This window comes from Sarcophilus harrisii, chromosome 2 (assembly GCF_902635505.1).
Source record: "Sarcophilus harrisii chromosome 2, mSarHar1.11, whole genome shotgun sequence".
Taxonomy (NCBI): domain Eukaryota; kingdom Metazoa; phylum Chordata; class Mammalia; order Dasyuromorphia; family Dasyuridae; genus Sarcophilus; species Sarcophilus harrisii.
Window position 1 is genome coordinate 405236303 of NC_045427.1, and position 20619 is coordinate 405256921.

Below are 20619 nucleotides of genomic sequence, written 5' to 3' on the forward strand. Positions count from 1 at the left end.
CCTAAGCCACCTTTGGCATAAGTTTTTTATTTGGCAGGTGAGAAAACTGACAGTTGGAACTAAGACCCCAGTAGAAACAGCATTAATTATTTCTCCCCTTCAGAAGGAGTCTGCTCTGAAAACACCCAGCTCTGAAGAGCAAATATTCCTTAGGGTGATCCTTGACCTTGAGGAAAGTATAGAAATTTTGCATGTTGCTCCTGAAGATGTCAACTTTCTTTCCAGATTTTAACTCTATTATTTAGAGAAGAGACCACCAGGGGGAGCCATTTAACTATCCTTTTAGAACAATTTAGTACAAGATTGGGAAAAAAAAGGAAAGCCCTACTTCAGTGGGATGCCACATTATCATCACAGTAATTAGAGTTTGGGCCTTGGACAACAGCCAGAGAGCATCTTTTTGTATTCAGAGCCTTTACAGTACAGTAGAACCTTCCAGAGCTTGAGATAATAGAAGACAGTAAAAAGTGCAATGATTCTGGATGGTTTACTACTAGTGTAATAAATCAATTAATCTCCCTGTATATGTAAATTGAGGGAGTTGGATTAAATATCCCCAAGGAAGCTCAAACTCAGTTGATTGTTAAATTTTCAGAGTAAGCATTACACATTAGAATTTAGAATACTTACAAATTAGGGCTTAGTTTATTGTTTTGTTGATTTTGTAGACTTAAAGGGATAGAGAAATTTTTAATGATACAGACAACTTAAAAGTGTGTGCAGATTCTATTTTTATTTCCCTGAGAGCTGATTGTTAAACATTTATCAGCACTTCACCACTTTGAAGTCTTAAGCCCTTGATTTATGATTCACCAGTCTTTTCTCTGTTACCAAAACCTGTGTGGATAGAGCGTCATATGCATAGCCCAATGGCTCATATTTTGATCAATATAATTTATATTGAAATTAATACAATTAAAGATATTGTTAATAATAATTTCTATGACACTTTATGTTCTACAAAGTTCTTCATTCACAACAATCCCCAAAGGTAGGTTATTGCAAGTAATTTTAATTTTTTTACATAGGAAAACTTAATGATCAGAGAGGTTAGGTAACTTTTTCTAAGATCACACAGCTAAAATCCTTTACAATTTGTCTCTAGCCCTTATGAACTCATATTCTTCATTCCAGTGAAACCAGCCTATTTGTGGCTCCTCATGTGTCCTTTTGTCTTGATTACAACCCTTTCTTGGAATGCCCTAGTTTTTTCCCCTTCACATTATATAATCCCTAGTTTCCTTTAGAGCTCAGCTTGGAAATCATCTCTTTAGAGGACTTTGCTAATCATTCCTACTACTAGTATTCTCTGAAATTACTTAATATGCTTTTCCCATTTACATATATTTGTATGCACAGTTTCCATCAATGGAATATACCCTTTTTTGAGGGCAAGAATGCCTTATTTTTGGACTGATATTCTCAGCACATACCACACAGCATAGTAAAAGCTTAAGACAGATTTATAGGATGCACAGATATCCATTCTCTCCTATCACTGAACATTTTAATTCATCTGAAAGTAGGTTTAAAGTGATGTGCAAAGGACAATGTGCAGCCTGAAAAGTATAGGCAGGAAGAAATAGAGAAGGAAAAATGACTTATGGATGACTGGGGCTATGTGTGATAAAGTCTTTTTTGTTTGTTCATTTCTTTGTTTTACCACCAGCTAGTCTGGCACCACATGAGAATCGTGGGATTAGAGGGTTTAAAATCTGGGGTAGTCATCCTAATTTGCCATCTCTTTGTCATATCTTTTCCACAGCTAGAATAGAGTAGACAGCTGGGTCTGGAATCAGGAATCAAATCTAACTTCAGATACATTTATTAGCTGTGTGAGCCTGGATAATTCATATAATCCTGTTTACCTCAGTTTCCTCAGGTGCAAATTGAACTGGTGAAGGAAATAAAAAATGCTCTAGTGTTTTTGTCAAGAAAACACCAAATAGGATCATGAAGAGTTGAATATGGTTGAAATGACTGAATAACATCCACAGATACTTAGTGTACTGATATGCTTTTTAAAAAATCTTCTAAACTCTATTTCTTTAATTATTATTTTTATTTTAAAACTTTATTTAGTATTATATCTTTCTCAGATCCATGTAAAAACAATCTTAACATTCATTTTTGAGTTCCAAATTTTCTTCTTTCCACTTTCCACTCCCCTCCACTCCCTTTCCACTCCCCTCATTAAGAAAGCAAGCAATTCAATGGAATTTAGATATGTATAGTCAGATAAAGCATTTTCATGTTAGTCATGTTGTGAAAAAAACATAAACAATCCCCCAAAAAACCTCAAGAAAAATTAAGTTTTTAAAAGTATGCTTCTATCTATATTCAGACACCAGTGGTTCTTTTTCTGGCTATGGATAGCATTTTTCATTATGAGTCCTTCAGAATTTTCTTGAATCATTGTGTTGTGGAGAATAACTGAAACACTTACAGCTGATTATATTACAATATTGCCATTACTTTGTAAACAGTAATTTCATTTTGCATCAGCTCATATATTTTTCCAGGTCTTTCTGAGAGCATTTTTTAATGTCATAATAGTATTTTATCATAATCACATAACACAATTTGTTCATCATTCCCTAATTGATGAATATCCTCTAAATTTCTAGTTCTTTGTTATAAGAAAAGAGCTGCTATAAATATTTTTGTACATATAGTTTTTTTTTCTTTTTTGTTCTTTTTAAAAAGTCTTTTTCAGTATACAGATCTAATTGTCATATTGCTAGGTCAAAAAGTATGCATAGTTTTATACTCAAAGTTCCAAATTGCTCTACAATATGATTGAAGTAGTTCACAGCTCTATTAATTGTACATTAATGTATCATTTGTTCCCCACATATCTTCCAACATTTGTCATCTTCTTTTTCTTTCCTATTATTCAATCTAATAGGAATAAGGTAGTACCTCAGAATTGTTTAAATTTGCATTTCTTCAATCAGTAATGAGTTAGAGCATTTTTTTCACATGGCATTAGATAGATTTGGTTACTTCATCTGAAAATTGTTCATATCTTTTGATCACTTATCAATTGGGAAATGACTCATTTTTATAAATTTGACTCAATTATATGTTTGAGAAATGAGGCCTTTAGAAATTTGCTTCAAAATTTTTTTCACAGCTACTATTGCTAATTGCATTTCTCTCTATCCTATTCACCCTCCCCCTTTATTCTATTTTCTCTCTCTGGTTCTCTCTCTCTCTCTCTCTCTCTCTCTCTCTCTCTCTCTCTCTCTCTCTCTCTCTCTCTCTTTTTCTCCCCTCCCTTTTTATCCTGTCTCTCCTTAGAAGTGTTTTGCTTCTGACTATCCCTTACTCAGATCTTCCCTTCTTTTATCCCATTTCCCACTTACTTTCCTGTAAATATCAGAGAAATTTTCCTTGATAATTTCTTAAAAGATGATGTGGAGGCTCTTTTTTTGCTCATGTCTTTCAGGAGTTCAATAATTTTAAATGTTCTTTTCTGGACCTATTTTCTAGGTCAGGTGTTTTCCAATGAGATATTTACATTGTCTTCTAGTTTTTTCATTCTTTAGATTTTGTGTTATTGTTTCATAATTTTTGTAAAGTTATTAGTTTCCATTTATTCAACTAATTTTTAAGGAATTATTTTCTTAGTGAGCATTTGTACCTCCTTTTCCATTTGCCTAATTCATTTTTTTTACTGAGGCAATTAGGGTTAAGTAACTTGCTCAGGGTCACACAGCTAGAAAGTGTTAAGTATCTGAGGCCAAATTTGAACTCAGGTCCTCCTGACTTTTCTATCCACTGAACCACCTACCCATCCCCCAATTCAGTTTTTTAAGGAAGTTTTTCCCTCAGTGAATTTTTGTGCCTTTTTTCCATTTAGCTAGTTTTGCTTTTTGAGGCATTCTTCTCTTCATTGGCTTTTTGTACTGCATTTAAATAACTTTGACCTAATCTGCTATTGGGACAATATTTTCTTCAGTATTTTGTGTGTGTGTGTGTGTGTGTGTGTGTGTATGTGTGTGTGTATGTGAGACCATTACCAACCTGTTGACTCTTTTTCACCATTTTCTTACATCACTCTAATTTCACTTCCCAAGGTTTTCTCCCTCCCTCCCCCTCTTGATTTTCAAAATCCTTTTTTGAGTTTTTCCATGGCCTGAGACTAATAATTAATATTTCTTTTGGAGGCTTTGGATATGGGAGCTTTGACTTTATTATCTTTTGAGTTTGTGTTTTGTCTTGTTTCTCAATAGTAACTTTCAGAATTTTTTTCTATTGTTTACTCATTTTCCCAGCCTATTACTTGTACTTTAATTCTGATAAATGAAGGGTTTGCTCCCAAAATGGTCAGTGTCCAAAGCTTCAGGAAATTTGTGCAGCTATTTTTGGAGATCCTTCTAGGGACCTTTAAGTTTTCTGTTCTTTTAAGGTGGTATGACCTAAGGAGAAGTATGTTTATTACTCTTCTGCCTTGTTCTCAAATCTTTCATACCCTGGAACTATTATGGGCGTCCCTGCTCCATTGAGACCACAAGCTCTGGGATGCTAGTGCTCCTCCTTACCCTGGAACTGCCCAGAACTACTACCGGGATCAAGTATAAACAAAGCAACAGAGTCCTGCCTCAGTGTGAGCAAAGAAACCCCTGTAATCTCCTTTTACCAGTTTTTCAAAGCCTCTTACCATCTGTGGGCTGAGATCTCCACAAGCTTTTCCATCTGATGCTACTTATTCAATGGCTTCTAAGACCTCTTTCTTGTTTGATGGGACTGTTCTTGTGTCCTGTACTTAATTATGCTCTACTCACATCCAGGTGTGATAGACCTTTCCTGCTTAATTTTTAAGTAGTCTTTGGCTAGAAAATTACTTTGCCCCATCCTTTTGTGAATTCTGCCACTCTAGGAATAGTTTTATGACACTATGACATTATTTAGAAGTGTTTGGAAGGATTTTGAGGAGAACTATGGCAAGTTTCTGCCTTTTCTCCACCATCTTGCCTCTACCCACCCTCTCCTCTATAAACTTTGAACTAGGGATGTTTCCCCTTCTATTTTGTCTATATCCCTTTCCTTCTATCCTATAGAAGAGCCAGTCTTGCTGGCTGACTCACTTCCTACTTGGAGCAGAGACTTCTATCCTGGACTGGGAATTATGTTGGGTTTATAAGATGCAATTCTCAAAGGGGCAAGATTTCTGGATGATCTGGGCTAGCCTCCTGTATAGTCAGTTTAGCTCCCACCATATTAAGATTTATTGATGAAGTCTTCCAGTCCAATTGCTTCATTTTATAAATGTAAACATGACCACAGAAAGGTTACATGAGTTAAAAGTAGCAAAGTTAAGACTTGTTATCATAGCAGTAACACTTCCATTTTTTTGTGTGCCTGAGAGATTTTTAAAGCCCAAGAGATACTAGGAGCAAAAATGACAACTTTCTTAGATCTAAGAATCATTCCAGATAAGCCCGTGGTGCTCTGTTCTCTTTTTCTAGCACAGAAGAAACAATCACACAGAAAAGACCCTTCTGCTTCCCCTTCTGTTTCACCTCAGCATCACCGTGACTGCCATAAATTGCAAATGACTAATGAATTATAAAGAACTCAAGCCAATTCCAGAAAAAAAAAAAAAAAAAAAAAACTAATGTTACAGAGACTATTGGCTAGGTGACTGAACAGTTGTGTCCTTCCAAAGCAGTCTGATGGAGTGGGGAAATCCCTGGATTGGCAGTAGGGAGGACCCTCTCTGTCATAAACTAGGACATGTCACTGCTTCTCTTTGGGCCTCAGTTTCCCCATGTATATAATGAGAAGGTTGGTATACATAATTTCCCAAGATCATTCTACTAGAAGGATTCTGAGAGAGTAGTGAGTTAATTTTCTTCTGGCAGACTACTATCTGGTTCCTTGCCAGGTCACAGAAAGCAAGTCGAAAGTGTAGAAACTATCTATATTGCTACCTCACCTTCCCTTTGTCTTCTCCTCCCTTCCTTCTCTCAGAATTTGGGGTTCAGAGAAGAACCTGGAAAGAAGTATACTCCTCTTTCACAGATTAAAACATCAAAGTTCAAGAACTACATGACTAAACCCTTTGGAATGCCAACATTAGGTGTTATGACAGAATTAGGGACAAATCTAGGTGTCCTGCTTCCCAAATCAGCATATTCCCAGGGAAACTGCACAGTGTGAAAGTATACTAGATTTGGAATCACATCTAGGTTTGAATCCTGACTTTGCTACTATATGACCTTGACTGGGTAACCTCTTTTTCTCAATCTCTCTGTCCATCTTTTAAATGAGGGACCATCATCTTTAAATTTTTTCCATATCCAAATCTGAGCATCAGATTCCTTGGCTGATGTCACCAACCTACCCCCCTAGTAGTCATCAAGCTCAAGATTCTACTTCATTTTATTCCTTTCCTCATTTGTAAATGCTCTCTTGTCCATCCTGCACATTAAGCCCATAAAGGGAAAAACTGGTGAGCGCACACATGGGGAATATTAAAATATACAACTCAGCTCTCTCTTTTGAATCTAATCTATGTCCATTTTTCTGTATGATTTCTCAGTTGAGGGCTGCTCCTGTTGTCTGTATATATCTTAGAACATGAGATCTCTGACTGTTTTTGTGCCCTTATGTGGAATGATGCCTTTGATTGGGCCCACTGAGAGTTTGCTACTAGAAGATGTCCAAGGGAGCAGAGGTGATTGAGAGAAGGGATTTGGGCATTCACTCAACAGAGTCAATCTCATTATCTTCTGATTGCCTTTGGAGAATGAAAAGGAAAGCAAGGGGAGAGAGAGATGGGGGAGAGAGACAGAGACAGAAACAGAGATAGAGACACAGAGACAGAGAGACAAAGAGACAGAAAGACACACCCACACAGAGACAGAGACACAGAGAAAGACAAACAGACACAGAGACATACACACACACACAGAATGAGACAGAGAAGTAAACAGACAGAGAGAAACAGAGAGACTGAGACAGACAAAATCTCATAACTGCTGATTATCTTTGGAGAATGAAGAGAAAAGGAAAGAAAGGGAGGAGAAAGGTTGGGGAGAGAGACAGAGAGACAGAAAGACAGAGAGAGACAGAGAGACAAAGACAGAGGCAGAAAGACACATCCACACAGAGACACCAAGACAGAGATAGAGGCAGAAAAAGTCAGAAACAGAGACACAGAGACATACACACAGAGAATGAGACAGAAAAGTAGACAGAAACAGAGAGAGACTGAGACAGAGACAAAATTTCATAACTGCTGATTACCTTTGCAGAATGAAGAGAGAAGAGAAACCAGGGAAAAGAAAGGAGATGGATAAGAGAGACACACAGAAAGACAGAGATACATAAAGATAGTAGAGAGGGTCAAAGAGAGACAGAGTCAGAGAGATACACAGAGAGAAACTCTGGGCATTTGGAACTTCAGCTCTAATAAGCCAGTGGGAGAGGGCTTCCCAGGCTTCACAGCTGTTGGGGGAGACTTTCTGCCTTGGGTACCGCTGGGAGGAATTCCCTTTTTAATTCATCTGTACGAAGGAAGCAGTCTGAGCCTTGGAGGGGGGTTGCTGAGGTGCTTTCCTCAGCAGGGCAGCCAACCTTCCCCCAAGGCAAGGGGCTCCCTATCAGCCTGATCTCCAGCCAGTCCCTGCCTCCCTAGGGTGGAGCATGAGCCCAAGGCTAAACACTGCACAGGTGTATAAGTAGTGGGGCCTGGGTCCAGCTGCTGCACCTGTTCCAGGAACAGCCTCGCCCAGGTGCACCGTAGCTCAGGAGGGGCCACCGGTCCCCAGAAGTCAGACCATGAGCTCCTTCGATCTCCAGGCGCACTCCCCACCTCGCTGCAGCCCTCAATTCCCCAACATTGGCCAGGAGCCCCCCGAGATGAACATCTATTATGAGAACTTCTTCCACCCACAGAACATGCCCAGTCCTCAGCGTCCCTCAGGCTATGATAACAGTGGGGACTATGGGGCCACACCAAATCCCTACCTCTGGCTGAATGGGCCTGCTATCACCCCTCCGCCCTACCTCCCAGGTTCCAACCCCGGACCCTTTCTCCCCCAGTCCTATGGCATGCAGAGGCAGCTGCTGCCCAATGGCCTTGGGGCTACCGACCTGGGTTGGCTACCCATCCCTTCCCAGGAAGAGCTGATGAAGTTGGTGCGTCCACCTTATTCCTACTCAGCCCTCATTGCCATGGCCATCCACGGGGCACCGGACAAGCGGCTGACACTCAGCCAGATCTACCAATATGTGGCAGACAACTTCCCCTTCTACAATAAGAGCAAGGCTGGCTGGCAGAACTCCATTCGGCACAACCTCTCTCTCAATGACTGCTTTAAGAAAGTGCCCAGGGATGAGGATGATCCAGGTAAGGGGCCTAGAAAACTCAAATAAATGGGCTGGAAAGACCATCTCTGTACTGTCTGACCTGGGTGTGTGTGTGCATGTGTGTATGCATGTGTGTGTGTGTGTGTGTGTGTGTGTGTGTGAATGTGGAAGTGATTTAAAGCCACTGAACCCCAATCTTCAATCCTACTAAGCAAATTTAGAAAATGAAGATTGAGTATTCCAGTGAATACCCCTTTTTACTCCCCATTTAACCTCTAAAGATAAGAGAGAAATCCCATAGGTCAGGGAAATGGATCCTATTTGAACCTGTCATATTTATTTCATTTCAACTTATGTATTTACTGAGGCCATGGTGTACATTCAGCTCCCTATGAAACACTTTGCCTGGAGTAGTTACAGAAGCTCTGGAATTTAATAAGAAGCTCTGTTTGGAGTTCAAGGGATCACAAATTTAGAGTTGGAAGGACCTTAGAGCTTTTCTCAACCAACTTTCTCCTTCCTTCCTTCCTTCCTTCCTTCCTTCCTTCCTTCCTTCCTTCCTTCCTTCCTTCCTTCCTTCCTTCCTTCCTTTTTTCCTTTCTTTCCTTCTTTCTTTCCTTCCTTCCTCTCTCTTTCTCTTTTTCTCTCTCTCTATCTCTTTTTCTCTCCCTCTCTTTTTTTATGTTACTTTTTTTTCCAAGTAGCAAGCATTTACTTTTTCTTTCTTCCCCTCTTGGGATTAAAAATTAATTAATTAATTAAAATCATTGTAACAAATACACATAGATAAGTAAAACAAATGTTCAAAGACATATGTCTCACTCTGCATCTTGCAACTAACTCCCTCACTTTCCAGAGGAGGAAATTAGAATCCACAGAGATTAAGTGATCTCCTAAGGTCATACAGATCATGAGAATCAGAGGTTAGACTTGAACTCAGATTCTCAGTCTCCAAAGTCAGTACCCTTCCCCCCATGCTACTGACTCTGTGTCTCTGGGGCAAATGATTTTTGCCAGTCTATGACTTAGTCTGCTTATCTATAAAATGATAGCATGTAGACTACCTCATGTCCTGTGCCTTCCAACTCAGAATCCCATGAAAAAAAAAATGGTACCTCTGATAAATATATGAGAAGCAAAGAAGTGGTCACCATCTTTAACGAACTGCTTATCTAATTAAGGAGAGAAGATGAACGTGTCTAAAATAATTAGAGAATACTACCAGATAACTTAAGGGGAGGGAATGCAAAGTGTGAAAGCAGAAATGTGATTCCCATCATCCTACATTATTCCCTGACTATCCTCTTCTATCTGGAGCCTGGAGTTAGTTAGGAGCTTGAAAGAGATGGAATAAAAATTGTCGTTCATCTTAGAGCCTTGGAAACTGGAAAAAATATCTCACAATGGACTTCTGGTTTGTAGAAGAAATGGTTCAGAGAGAAAGCTTTTCAGGGGCAGAGACTGGATTCTTCTCTATCTCAGCACCTAGTACAACAGATTTTGCCCATGATAGGAGCTTTAAGAACATTTGTTGAAACAGAATTGTCAAGGGGGAAAGAATTCTGGGATCAAATCTCAGCTTTCCTACCTGACCTTGGGACAGTCATTTAATTTAATATGTGAAGGCAATGAGACTAGATAGCCTCTTTCTTTTCTAACTCAAAGTCTTTGCTCTGGTGACCTGGGTTCAAGACTTGGGGCTGTCTCGTACTAGCTGTTCATCACTGGACAAGTCACATAACCTTTCTTACCTTCTGTTCTCCAGTCTGTAAATTGAGAATGTTGGACTAGGTCATCAATAAGATTTCTAATTCTGTGATCCTATATCTACTAGCATAGGAGTAGGCACATGATAAATACATATTTGTGAGTGATTAGAAAGCGTAATACTTCTCATCAGTCTATTTATAATAGCTTTCTTAAATGCTGCTTTAAGGTTTGTAAAGTACTTTATTATCTCATTTGTATCTCAGAACAGCCCTACGAGATGATTACTGAAAGTGCTATTATCCCCATTATATCCGCAAGTTAACTGAGAAAGGTTAGGTCATTTGTTTTATGGTCAGCTATTAAGTACCAGACACAAGTTTTGAACCTGGCTCTTGCTGACTCCAAGTTCAATAGTCTATGACTCCACAATAGAATCTTTGATGACTTTGGGTTTTAATTAATGGTGACACAAGGGAAGGAAACCTGATTATGTCTCTCTAGTTATGATTTTTTCCCCGGTTCTCATCAGGAAAAGGAAATTACTGGACTTTGGATCCAAACTGTGAGAAGATGTTTGATAATGGAAATTTCCGCAGAAAGCGAAAGAGGAAGTCCGATGTCACGTCCAGCACGAGTTCCTTGGCTTCAGAGAAATCTGAGGACAGTCTCCTGTCTGGCAGCCCCAAGACCACGGACGCCCAGGACATGTTAGACAGTGCCTCTCCTGGTTCTGACAGCTCCCCAGGGAAGCGTTCTCCCTCTTCTCCATCGGCCAACCCATGTCTCACGGGCTTCCTGTCCACCATGACAGCCTATGTCAGTGGCTCCAACTCTACAGGCCGCTCAGGGGGGGCTCCTCCAGGACTCAACACTGAGAGCACTGAGAAGATGGGTCAGAACTTCCTGAGTTTCAACTCCTTCTCCCCACTCCCCAATATTCCCAGCCATGGAGGTGGGGGTGACTGGTCCAATCCCATTCCCTCCAACCACCTTGGCTACAGTGGCTCTGTCCTCAACCAATTCAACACTCATTTCTACAACAGCATTAACACAAACAGCATTCTCTACCCCAGGGAGGGAACCGAGGTTTAGAAGCAGGAACAATGTCCTGGGTAAGGACAGGAAGGGTTGAAAAGAGAAAGAGGGCTCACTCAGTAGGTAGCTCTATTCATCCTGAGGTTTGAGACTTGGAATCTGGTCCAGCATTTTGTTGTTTTTTGTTTTGTTAGTTTTTTGAGGGGAAGGCAATGTAAAGATTTAAGTGACTTCTCCAGAGTCTACAGTGTCTACAACCAGATTTAAACTCAGGTCTTCTTGATTCCAGAACTAGCACTCTATCCATCATGTCACCTAGCTGCCTTTAAATCTGGTCCAGAAGGGTAGGAGATAAACTACTTTTTGTTCAGAGACTTGACTAAATCCATCTCATACATAAGCATGTACAAACACATATAAACATACATGCAGCACACAAATGCACACAAAATCATAGATATGGAACCTTACTTAGGAAGCATTTATTAGTAAGTGCTTCCAGGGACAGCAGGTCTAAGCAATCTAGTTGGGGAGATATTGCTTAGGTCCCTGGGGTTAGAAAATCCTAAAAGTTTTAATTTCCTCCTCTTTCCTGAGGGGAAATTCAGAACAACATTGGAAGATCTAAACCATAGATACTAAAGCTGGTAGGAAATGCTGCTTGTTTGGCTCTACCTGAGGGCACCTAAGGCCTAATATTCTTATTCTTCGGAGTCTGGAGCCAGCATCTCCCACCATATCTTCAGCATAGGGACCAGAGCAGTTTACTTACCAAAGAGAAAGAACTCCAGCCTCCCCATTGCCTTACACTTGCCCAGACAAGGGGTTACCATTGCTAGAGAGCCCCACAATAGTCCCTGCCAGGGATTTAGGGCAAGAAATAGTATGAACCTGATATTCCTGGCATTGCCAATGTATAATTCCCTCAAAGCCTTACTTCCCGTGTGTCATGGGCCACTGAAAATGTGGTGTTGGTGCTATCCAAGAGAAACACTAGTAGAATAAAACCTTCCTTTTTTATAGCCAGAAATAAGGGAAAGATGAAGGAGAAACTTCAGCTCCAGGGAGGTGACAGCACCTCCCCTCTCCAAAGTCCTGAAAACCCGCCAGATTCCTGCACCAAGTTTTGAGACAACCACTGAGAACTCTACCTACAGTGTTGTATATTGTGACTGAGCAGCCCTTTCTATGATTATGATTGTTTAGTTTTGTTGTTATTGTTATTATTGTTGTTGTTTTTTGTTCTTTTATGTTATTTTTTTTTATATGTTTTGTACTCTAAGCTTTCATCACACACAAGACATACTTGGAAGTATTTTTTATTAATAAAAGCTTTGTGCAGAAGTGTGTGGCCTTTACTTAGGATGCAAAATTCTTACTGTTTAGAAGCAGCTGAGCCAAATCCACATCGGAAAAAGCCTCAAGCTGGCTGGCCTGGCCTGCCTGACAATGTCTGGTACAGAATAGGCTGGCAGGGAGAGGTGCGAGCCTTGAGGGCTGCCAACTTCCTCCAAACTCTAGGAGGGAGAAAGATGCAGACCTCAAATTAAACAGACAGCAGCAGATTTCCAACTGAGAGCAGATGGGAGAAGAGCCTAGGGGGAAGGGGGTTATTTTGAGCCCAAAGACCTTGAAGATATGTCTTTTTGCTTGGCACAGAGAAGGTCTTAGTGGCATCCCTGGAAGCAGAAAATGTAACAATAACTTATGCATATACATGTTTTCTATACAACAATCCTACCTCTTGAGGTAGAATTAACCCCATTTTACAGATTGGGAAAAACAAGCTCAAAAATTTCCCCAAGTTTCTACAACAATGTCAGAGACAGGATTTAAATCTGGGAAATCTGACTCTGAATTCCTTACTTTTTCTATGATGCCATGCTACTTCTCACTAGTCTGCTAGTTGTTGTATTAATAATCATAATAGCTCACATTTGCAGTACTTTGGGTTTATAGAGTGCTTTGGGATATATATAAATTCATTTGATCCTCACCATAATTTTGTGTGGTGGGTACTATTATTATCCCCATTTTACTGATGAGAAGAGAGGAGAAAAAGGAGAAGGGGAAGGAAGGGGAGGAGAAGGAGAAGAAGCTAGTTCTTCAAAACATGACATAGTAGAAAAGAAATGAATTTGGAGTCAACAGAGATAATTTCAAATTCCACTCTCCCATTTACTCCCTTTGTGACCTTGAGAAAGCCACATCTTTCAGGGTACTGTTTACTTCATATGTAAAATGAAAGGGTTAGACCAGGGGCCCCTATGGTCACCTGAATCTGTAATTCTATGATTAGTTCAAGAGGTTCAGAGAGGTTAAGTGACTTACTCAATTTCACACAAAAAATCCCAAAACAGAATTTGAATTTGTCTTCCTGACTGAGTAAAGCATGCTATCCAATGTACCATGGTGCTTTAAAGGAAATTTGGGTGGGAGCTGTCCCTGGGGAGATTCTTCAGGGGTTCTCTGACTTTTTGCACAAGGGTTTACCAACAGTTGCCATCATGCTCCCTGTCCCAGGGCATTCTGCAAGAATTAAGTCACTAGTTGGTAGAGTTGGGACAGCTAGATGGTGTGCTGGATAGCACGTCTAGCCTCAAGTCAGAAGACTGTGGATTCAAATCTGCCCTCAGTTACTAATTGTGTGATCCTGGGCAAGGAACTTACCCCTTTGTACCTCATCTACCTCATCTGTAAAATGAACTGGAGAACAATAAGAAAAGGCTGATAGAGCTAGATGAGAAGCCAGATTATCTTTCCACACATTGCACTTTGGGTTGGTGTTTCTGGAGAATAAAGGAAAGTTTTGTGGAGGAGGGGAAGATGTTAAAACAGAGATAAAAAGGACATGAAGGTCTCTTAGGATGCAGAATTTGGAGTTTATCATGTACTTAAGGTCTGAACCCAGAATTGTTATCTATTCTTTATTGTTCAAGAGGACCATGATATTAGGGAGAGGATGCCACAACTTGGAAGTGAACTGGACATAATTAAGAGAGGGCTTTGCAAGGTCACTTGCCTCACTTTCCCCTCCAGAGTCATTGGGGTCCAGTGGTAAGATATAAATGTTGATGACTGGAGACGACCTTAGATGCAGTGGGAGACCTTGACCGTTTTAAGTTAATGTCTTCTTCTTCTTTTTGTGTGTGTGTGAGGCAATCAGGGGTTAAATGACTTGCTCAGGGTCACACAGCTAATAAGTGTTAAGTGTCTGAGGCCAGATTTTAACTCAGGTCCTATTGACTTCGGGGTTAGTGCTAAGCTAAGGTCTTTAACAGGTTTCAGTTTAATTTAGGCAATGTCAAGTCAAGGATTAAGATGAAGTAAGAAATGAGGCAAAAAAAAAAGGCCTCTTTTACCTGGTTAAAAAAAAAAAAAACCCACAAACACAAACACAAAAATATTTGTTTGCTTTTCCTTTCTCATGATTTTTTCCCCTTTTGGTCTGATTTTATTGCCCAATATTACATATATGGAAATAGGTTTAAAAGGATTTTTAACCTATATCAGATTGCTTTATGTCTTGGGGAGGGGAGAGATAAGGAGATAATTTGGAATATAAAGTTTACAAAAATGAATGTTAAAAACTATCCTTACATGTATTGAACAAATAAAATTCTATTGAAAAAAAACAGGAAGGCTTGAAGTAAAAGAAGTTAGGGAAAGATTAAAGACAAAATAGAAGGGTAAGGAGAAATCAGGTATATTATTCAATATCTTTTCTGGGGAACTCTCTTCCCTTTCCTGATTAGCAAAAGGGGATTTGCTCTTACGAATAAAGTTGTTGAGGTAAGAGAAAGGAGGATTGTGGTCAATTATAGAACTGAGAGGACTTGTGATATAATAAGTCAAGAAGACTTGCCTCTAAAACATACCAGATACCTGCTCTTGAGAAACTCTCTGAACCTCCCAGTGCTCCCGGGAAACTCCTTAAAACTATAAATTACAAAGAAATCACTGACCTGCACTGCTAGAGATAGTTTCTCTATATTGACGAAATCACCAGTTTTAGTTTTAAAGGATGTGGTGGGATTGTGGAGTGGGGCAAGTGGGTTATGTCAAACCTCCTCAAGGGAGGAGATTTCAAGCAAGAAAATATGCTCACAAAGGAAGGGGTTTATTCAGTGCCTACAGTACCAGGACTAGAAATCACGTCTTCATGGCTTCTTACAATGTATTTTGCTATCAATCAATTCATTTGTTTAAAAAAAAAAAAGGTCTTCCAAAGAGCAAGTTGAATCCAGCAGGCTCAGATTCAAAGTCAAATGCTCTGCTGACAGCTAGTCATGGGTCAGCTCTTCAAGAGAAGGCAATCCATGGGAGCAGAGAGAGGAAAAAGGATTTGAAGAAAGTAAGTGTTCCATGACAAATCAGAAGGTGGGCTCCTGGATACTGCAGAAAGGAACACTGCCCTTGTGGTGAAGCAAAGAGTGGATAAAGAGATCAATCAATCAATCAATGTTTATTTGACATTTTCTATGTGCCAGAAATTTTGCTAAGAGCTGGAGATACAAAAAGAGACAGAAGACAGTTTCTGCCCTCAAGAAGCTTACAATCTAATGGGGGAGACCACATGCAAATAAATATATACAAACAAGCTATATCTGGGATAAAAAGGAATTAACAGAGAAGGCACTAGAATTAAGAAGGGTGGGAAAAGACTTTCTATGAAAGATGGAATTTTAGTTGGGCCTTTTAGGAAAGCAGGGAAGTCAGTAGGCAGAGTCCTAATTGTGGGAGTTACAGAGAGAAAATGCTTGGGGCAGATTCATGGGGTGTCTTGTTCACTGAAACAACTGGTAGGCCTGGGTCATTGAATGGAAGAATACGTGGTGGGGAGTAAGGTATAAGAATGGAAAACTAGGAGGAAGGGGCTAGTTTATGAAGGCTTTGAATGCCAAATAGATCTGCAATCAAGATCCCCAATTGTCTGTTATTCTCCTGCCCATAATTTAAGAGGAGAAAACCACAACCACACCTGAGCTAAGACACAATAAATGCCAGCCAATTCCTTAACTCCCTTGGCTGTGTGGTGTGAGAAATGTTTCCTGGCTCTAAGTTCCTGGTTGAAAAGCATAGTGTTCACAGGAGGATCAATCCCAATAAATGCTGGGATAGATTCAAGACCTAATATTTTCCCCATTTGCTCATTCCTTCACCCCAAAAGTTGAAGTCATTAATATTAATGCCAACTATTCCCAGAAATGTACTAGGTAGGAACTGTGTGGAGGATGAAAGAAGCGTTAAGTCCATAAAAGATATGGTGGACAGAAGATCAGCCTTGGAGGCAGGAGGACCTGGTTTTGAGTTCCGCATCTGACCTTGGCTAGCTGGGTGGCAAAGTCACTTCACCTTGCAATGATCCAAGTGACTCTCTATGACTACAGGTTAAAGACAGATTGATGATCTGTATCATCAGATACAAGGAGTTACCACACCAGGGAGATCAAAATAATGAAATCAAGGTCCCTGCCCTTCAAAAAAAATCACCCCCATTTTATAATTTAGTAGGAAAAATCAAACAACCCACTATAATGCTATTTGTAATCTTTGTGGAACTAACCCACAAAAGCAATTGGGAACTGCATTCAGAGAAGGAATTTTAGTGCATAATAGAGAAGTCACTGAAGGCTTTCTGTTAAGAGGTAAAGAATTAAAGTTTAAGGAATAATAGGACTTAGATAACAAAAAATTAAAATCCAAACCATTATAGCATAACATCCCTTTCTGCCTTGTTGTAGCTAATATTAATGAAGAATTAGAAACAACAAGACATAGAACCATACCAGAACTAGATCTTGCCATATGCAATATCCTTTAAGTTCTGTGAATCATGCATACTATGCATGTTAGAGATAAATTAGTTTTCCAAAAAATCCAGTTTCTCTTTCCACATTGAGGGTAGAGACCTCTAGCCCCTACTATAATTTGGCAAGATGATTTAGGTCCCTCAAGGAAGGGCTTCAGAGACTCACTGGAAAATACATAGGAGGTTCTTGACTGTCTATGTCCTCTGCACTTTTTCCTATTTTGCTAATATCTGTTCCATATCTTAAAAAATTCAACATAATATACAATTTTTTTCCAGGCAATTAGGATTAAGTGACTTGCCCAGGATCATACAGCTGGTAAGTGCTAAGTGCCTGAGACTGGATTTGAACTCAGATCCTGACTTGAGGCCTGGTGCTCTTTCCACTGAATCCTCTAGCTGCTCCTACATAATGTTTTAAGGTGCTCTGCAATTTAGTGAGATAGGCTATGCAACTATATGCTCTTTCTACCACACCATGCTAATATGGACCAGATTTCCATGGTGCCAAAATAATCATTTCTGAGGAGATAGGAATCCAAGGGACTTTGGGTTTCCCTATAATCAAGAATGGTACCTTCCACTGGTTGTGTATATAGTTAGGTTGGTAAGGAAGGGACCTAATATTTATTAAGCACTTACTACATGCTAAACATTTCACAAATATTATCTCATTTAATCCTCACAGAGTGGTAAGAGCTACTATCATTCCCATTTTAAAGTTGAAGAAATTGAGGGAACCAGAGGTTAAGTAACTTACCCTTAAAGTCAAGTAAGTTATTTAACCTTAAAGTCAAACACTTAGTGTTATTAAGTTAGTGTCTAATGTAGGATTTATACTCTGGTCTTCTTGATTTCAGGCCCAGTACTCTATCCTTTGCCATCTAGCTGTTCCCTAAGTTGTTAAACTATATGGAAAAATGGAATATCAGTACTGGAACAGTGCTACAGGTTATCTAACTCAACCTTTTCAGATTATTGACAAGGAAAGTAAGACCTAGTGAGATATAAGGACTGGCTTAACAGCTCTTTTTCAGTTCTCAGTCTTTTCTAGCAGCAACTTCCTCAAAAGTATCATGGCCAGAGAAGAATCCGGTCCCCTTATCTCAGATAGTCAGATAAAAGAGTGGGGATATAGCCAGTTAATCTAAGTGTCCCTGTTTGAAGAGATGGGGAGAGAGAAGAAAAAAAGGATATTGAAGACGGAATGGGTCAGAAAGTAACATGAAGTTTATAAGATCATAGATTTTGAGTTGGAAGGGTCCTTGGGGCCTTGTCCAAATCCACCCAAATCCCTTCACTTCAAAGCCAGTTCTGTTTCCAAAATTGAAAGTCAGGTCTAGTCCCTTTAAGTTGGGTTTTCAAGGGACCCACAGTTAGTGACTAGTTTTCTGCATGCTATAAAGGAGGTCCATTTTGACTGTGCATTCAATAAACACATTTCTTATCCCTAGATTTGGCCTTTACTCAGCCCCTGCTAGGATGAGATGATTCTAGCCCATGGCATTCCCAGCACTGCCTCTGCCTTTCCCTTTCCCCACAGGGGCCGAGGCTAAAACATGATGAAATTGTCCATTGTTGCCCGTGCTCTCAATGCTTCCTTTGTGGTTTCATGTGACAGAAATATTGCAATGTTACAGACAGGAATTGCTTCCTCCCGCATCCATCTCAGTGAAAGGTCTAAGCAGAAGATGCAATTACCCAGGTCAAAATTTCAGCTGCCCAGGAACAATTTAGATGGCAAGCAAAACTGTCCTTGGCTTCCTCTCCCACATTGGGAAGCAGGAGAGGACTAGAAAAAGGAAAATTAATTCAAATAAGACTCACAGATTTTCGAAAATTTCCATCCCCTTTTAATCTGAACAAATAGCTTAGACTAATGGAAAGGATATAGGCTTAAATGAGAAGGAACCTGAAGGGCTTAGGGATGGGGGTGGGAGAGGAGAAACCAAAGTGAGATGGAGCTTCTTGCAGCCCACCATCTGGTTTCTTCTGATTTATGTAATTACTCTCATTAACTAGGTACTAAGTACTGTTGTTTCTGTGCTTCTGGAGGCCTGCAAGTACCACAGGAACCATCTAAATTTGGCGCCCTATAAATTTGACCTTCTGAGATAACACTCCAGTTGTCCTGCCCTAGTTATGACTACTGTGGTACAAAGTATGATTTTTAGAAATTCACAAGCTCTTGAGCTCATTTGATATATAAGTGATTATTGCATCAGGGAAAAACAAAAAATCCAAATGCCAAAGTCCTTTTCTGAAAAGTCTCAGCAATTCCCCAAGTCCTAAAGAAATGATGCGCTTATCTAGTATTCCAAGCTTCTGTATCACTGGGTAAAGGACTTTGGAACTTAATCATTTTGTGAATTTAAAAAACTTTTTCCATTGATTCCCAAATCTGCCTGAAATATTTCTGGTTTTAACCCTTCTCAGGGACCCATTCTCCAGCAAATGACACCACTGTGCTTGAGAAGTTCCAAGAGATTATTTCTATTTAAAAGAAGACCATTAAAAAAAAACAAGACTGATTCCCTCTGGACAGAAGGATCCTTTTTGATTCAGAAAACAGTGGCTTTTCATCATGTAACTCCTGAGAATCTGCAGGAAGCAAAAATCAACCTGGGTTATGTACAACATTGCCAAGAAAAATTCCTTTTACAAACAAAAATAGGGAGGGATTCTGTCAATTCCTGTTCAAATGCCAAGCCTTAAGACATGGATGGAATAATGAAAAAACAATTTAACATATTAGAGTTCTTTGGAACAATCATGTTTTAAGCCAGTGATTCTCAAAGTGTGGTCTAGAGAATCCTGGGGGTCTCTGAGGGTTTACAAATACAAAACTAGTTTTTATTTCTAATATGGTAAGTATCTATAAATATAAAGTCTTTGACAGACCCTCAATAATTTTTAATAGTATAAATATTCTGAGAAAGAAAAAGTTTGAGAACCATTTTTCTAAGCCACAGACATCTTCAAAGCAGATAAGCAAAACAAAACAAAACAAAAAAAACAAACAAAACAGGGCCTTTTGTATTTTCCTAGAATTATCATATCACCACATACACCTGATCCTGAAACTACAATTCTAGGTGGGAGAACAAAGAAGACAATTTGCAAGAATTTTTTAAAATAGATCTATGATGCTCTTATTCAATAGTGGGATTTTTTAAAAAAAATTTTAAACTTAAATAGAAAAAAAAACATTGCCATTATCCAAGAACCTTTGATCAAAATGGAAAGAAACTGGGATGGGAAAAAGTTATTTAAATGGTTCTTGACATTGCAAATAGGATCAATCCATCTTCAAAGCTCTTACTATCTGATTCAAAGTCAAAAGAAACCCTTAGAGGTCTTTTAGTTCAACCTTTTTCATTTTCTCATCTTTTACTCTCTCCTTTATTCTTTTTTTTTATTTTTAAGTTTAACTTATGCCTTTTACTTTTATCATTAGTTTCAGACATATCTCTCCCTACTACAGACATTCTTCCTACCTTGAAGGGTTGTTGTAAGATTAAAATAGATAATAATTGTAAAGTCCTTGACCTAGTACCTGACACATATTAAGAGCTATAGAAATGTTATTATTATGACTACTGCTGCTGCTGCTGCTGCTCTTATTAACTACTACTATTACTTCTACTAACTTACTACTCCCATTGCTGCTGCTGCTACTACTATTATTACTAATTACTACAGCTACTATGACTATTAACTACTATTACTATTAACTATAA

General features: G+C 39.2%; 1 protein-coding gene across 1 annotated transcript; it reads left to right on the forward strand.

The window, feature by feature from the left end:
* The first annotated feature begins 7187 nt into the window (after positions 1–7187).
* On the forward strand, positions 7188–11307 carry FOXI1 (forkhead box I1). Its single transcript, XM_003756812.4, has 2 exons — positions 7188–8362; positions 10562–11307. The coding sequence occupies exons 1-2, from the start codon at positions 7792–7794 to the stop codon at positions 11122–11124; spliced, it is 1134 nt and encodes a 377-aa protein (XP_003756860.1). The 5' UTR covers positions 7188–7791; the 3' UTR covers positions 11125–11307.
* Positions 11308–20619: the final 9312 nt, after the last annotated feature.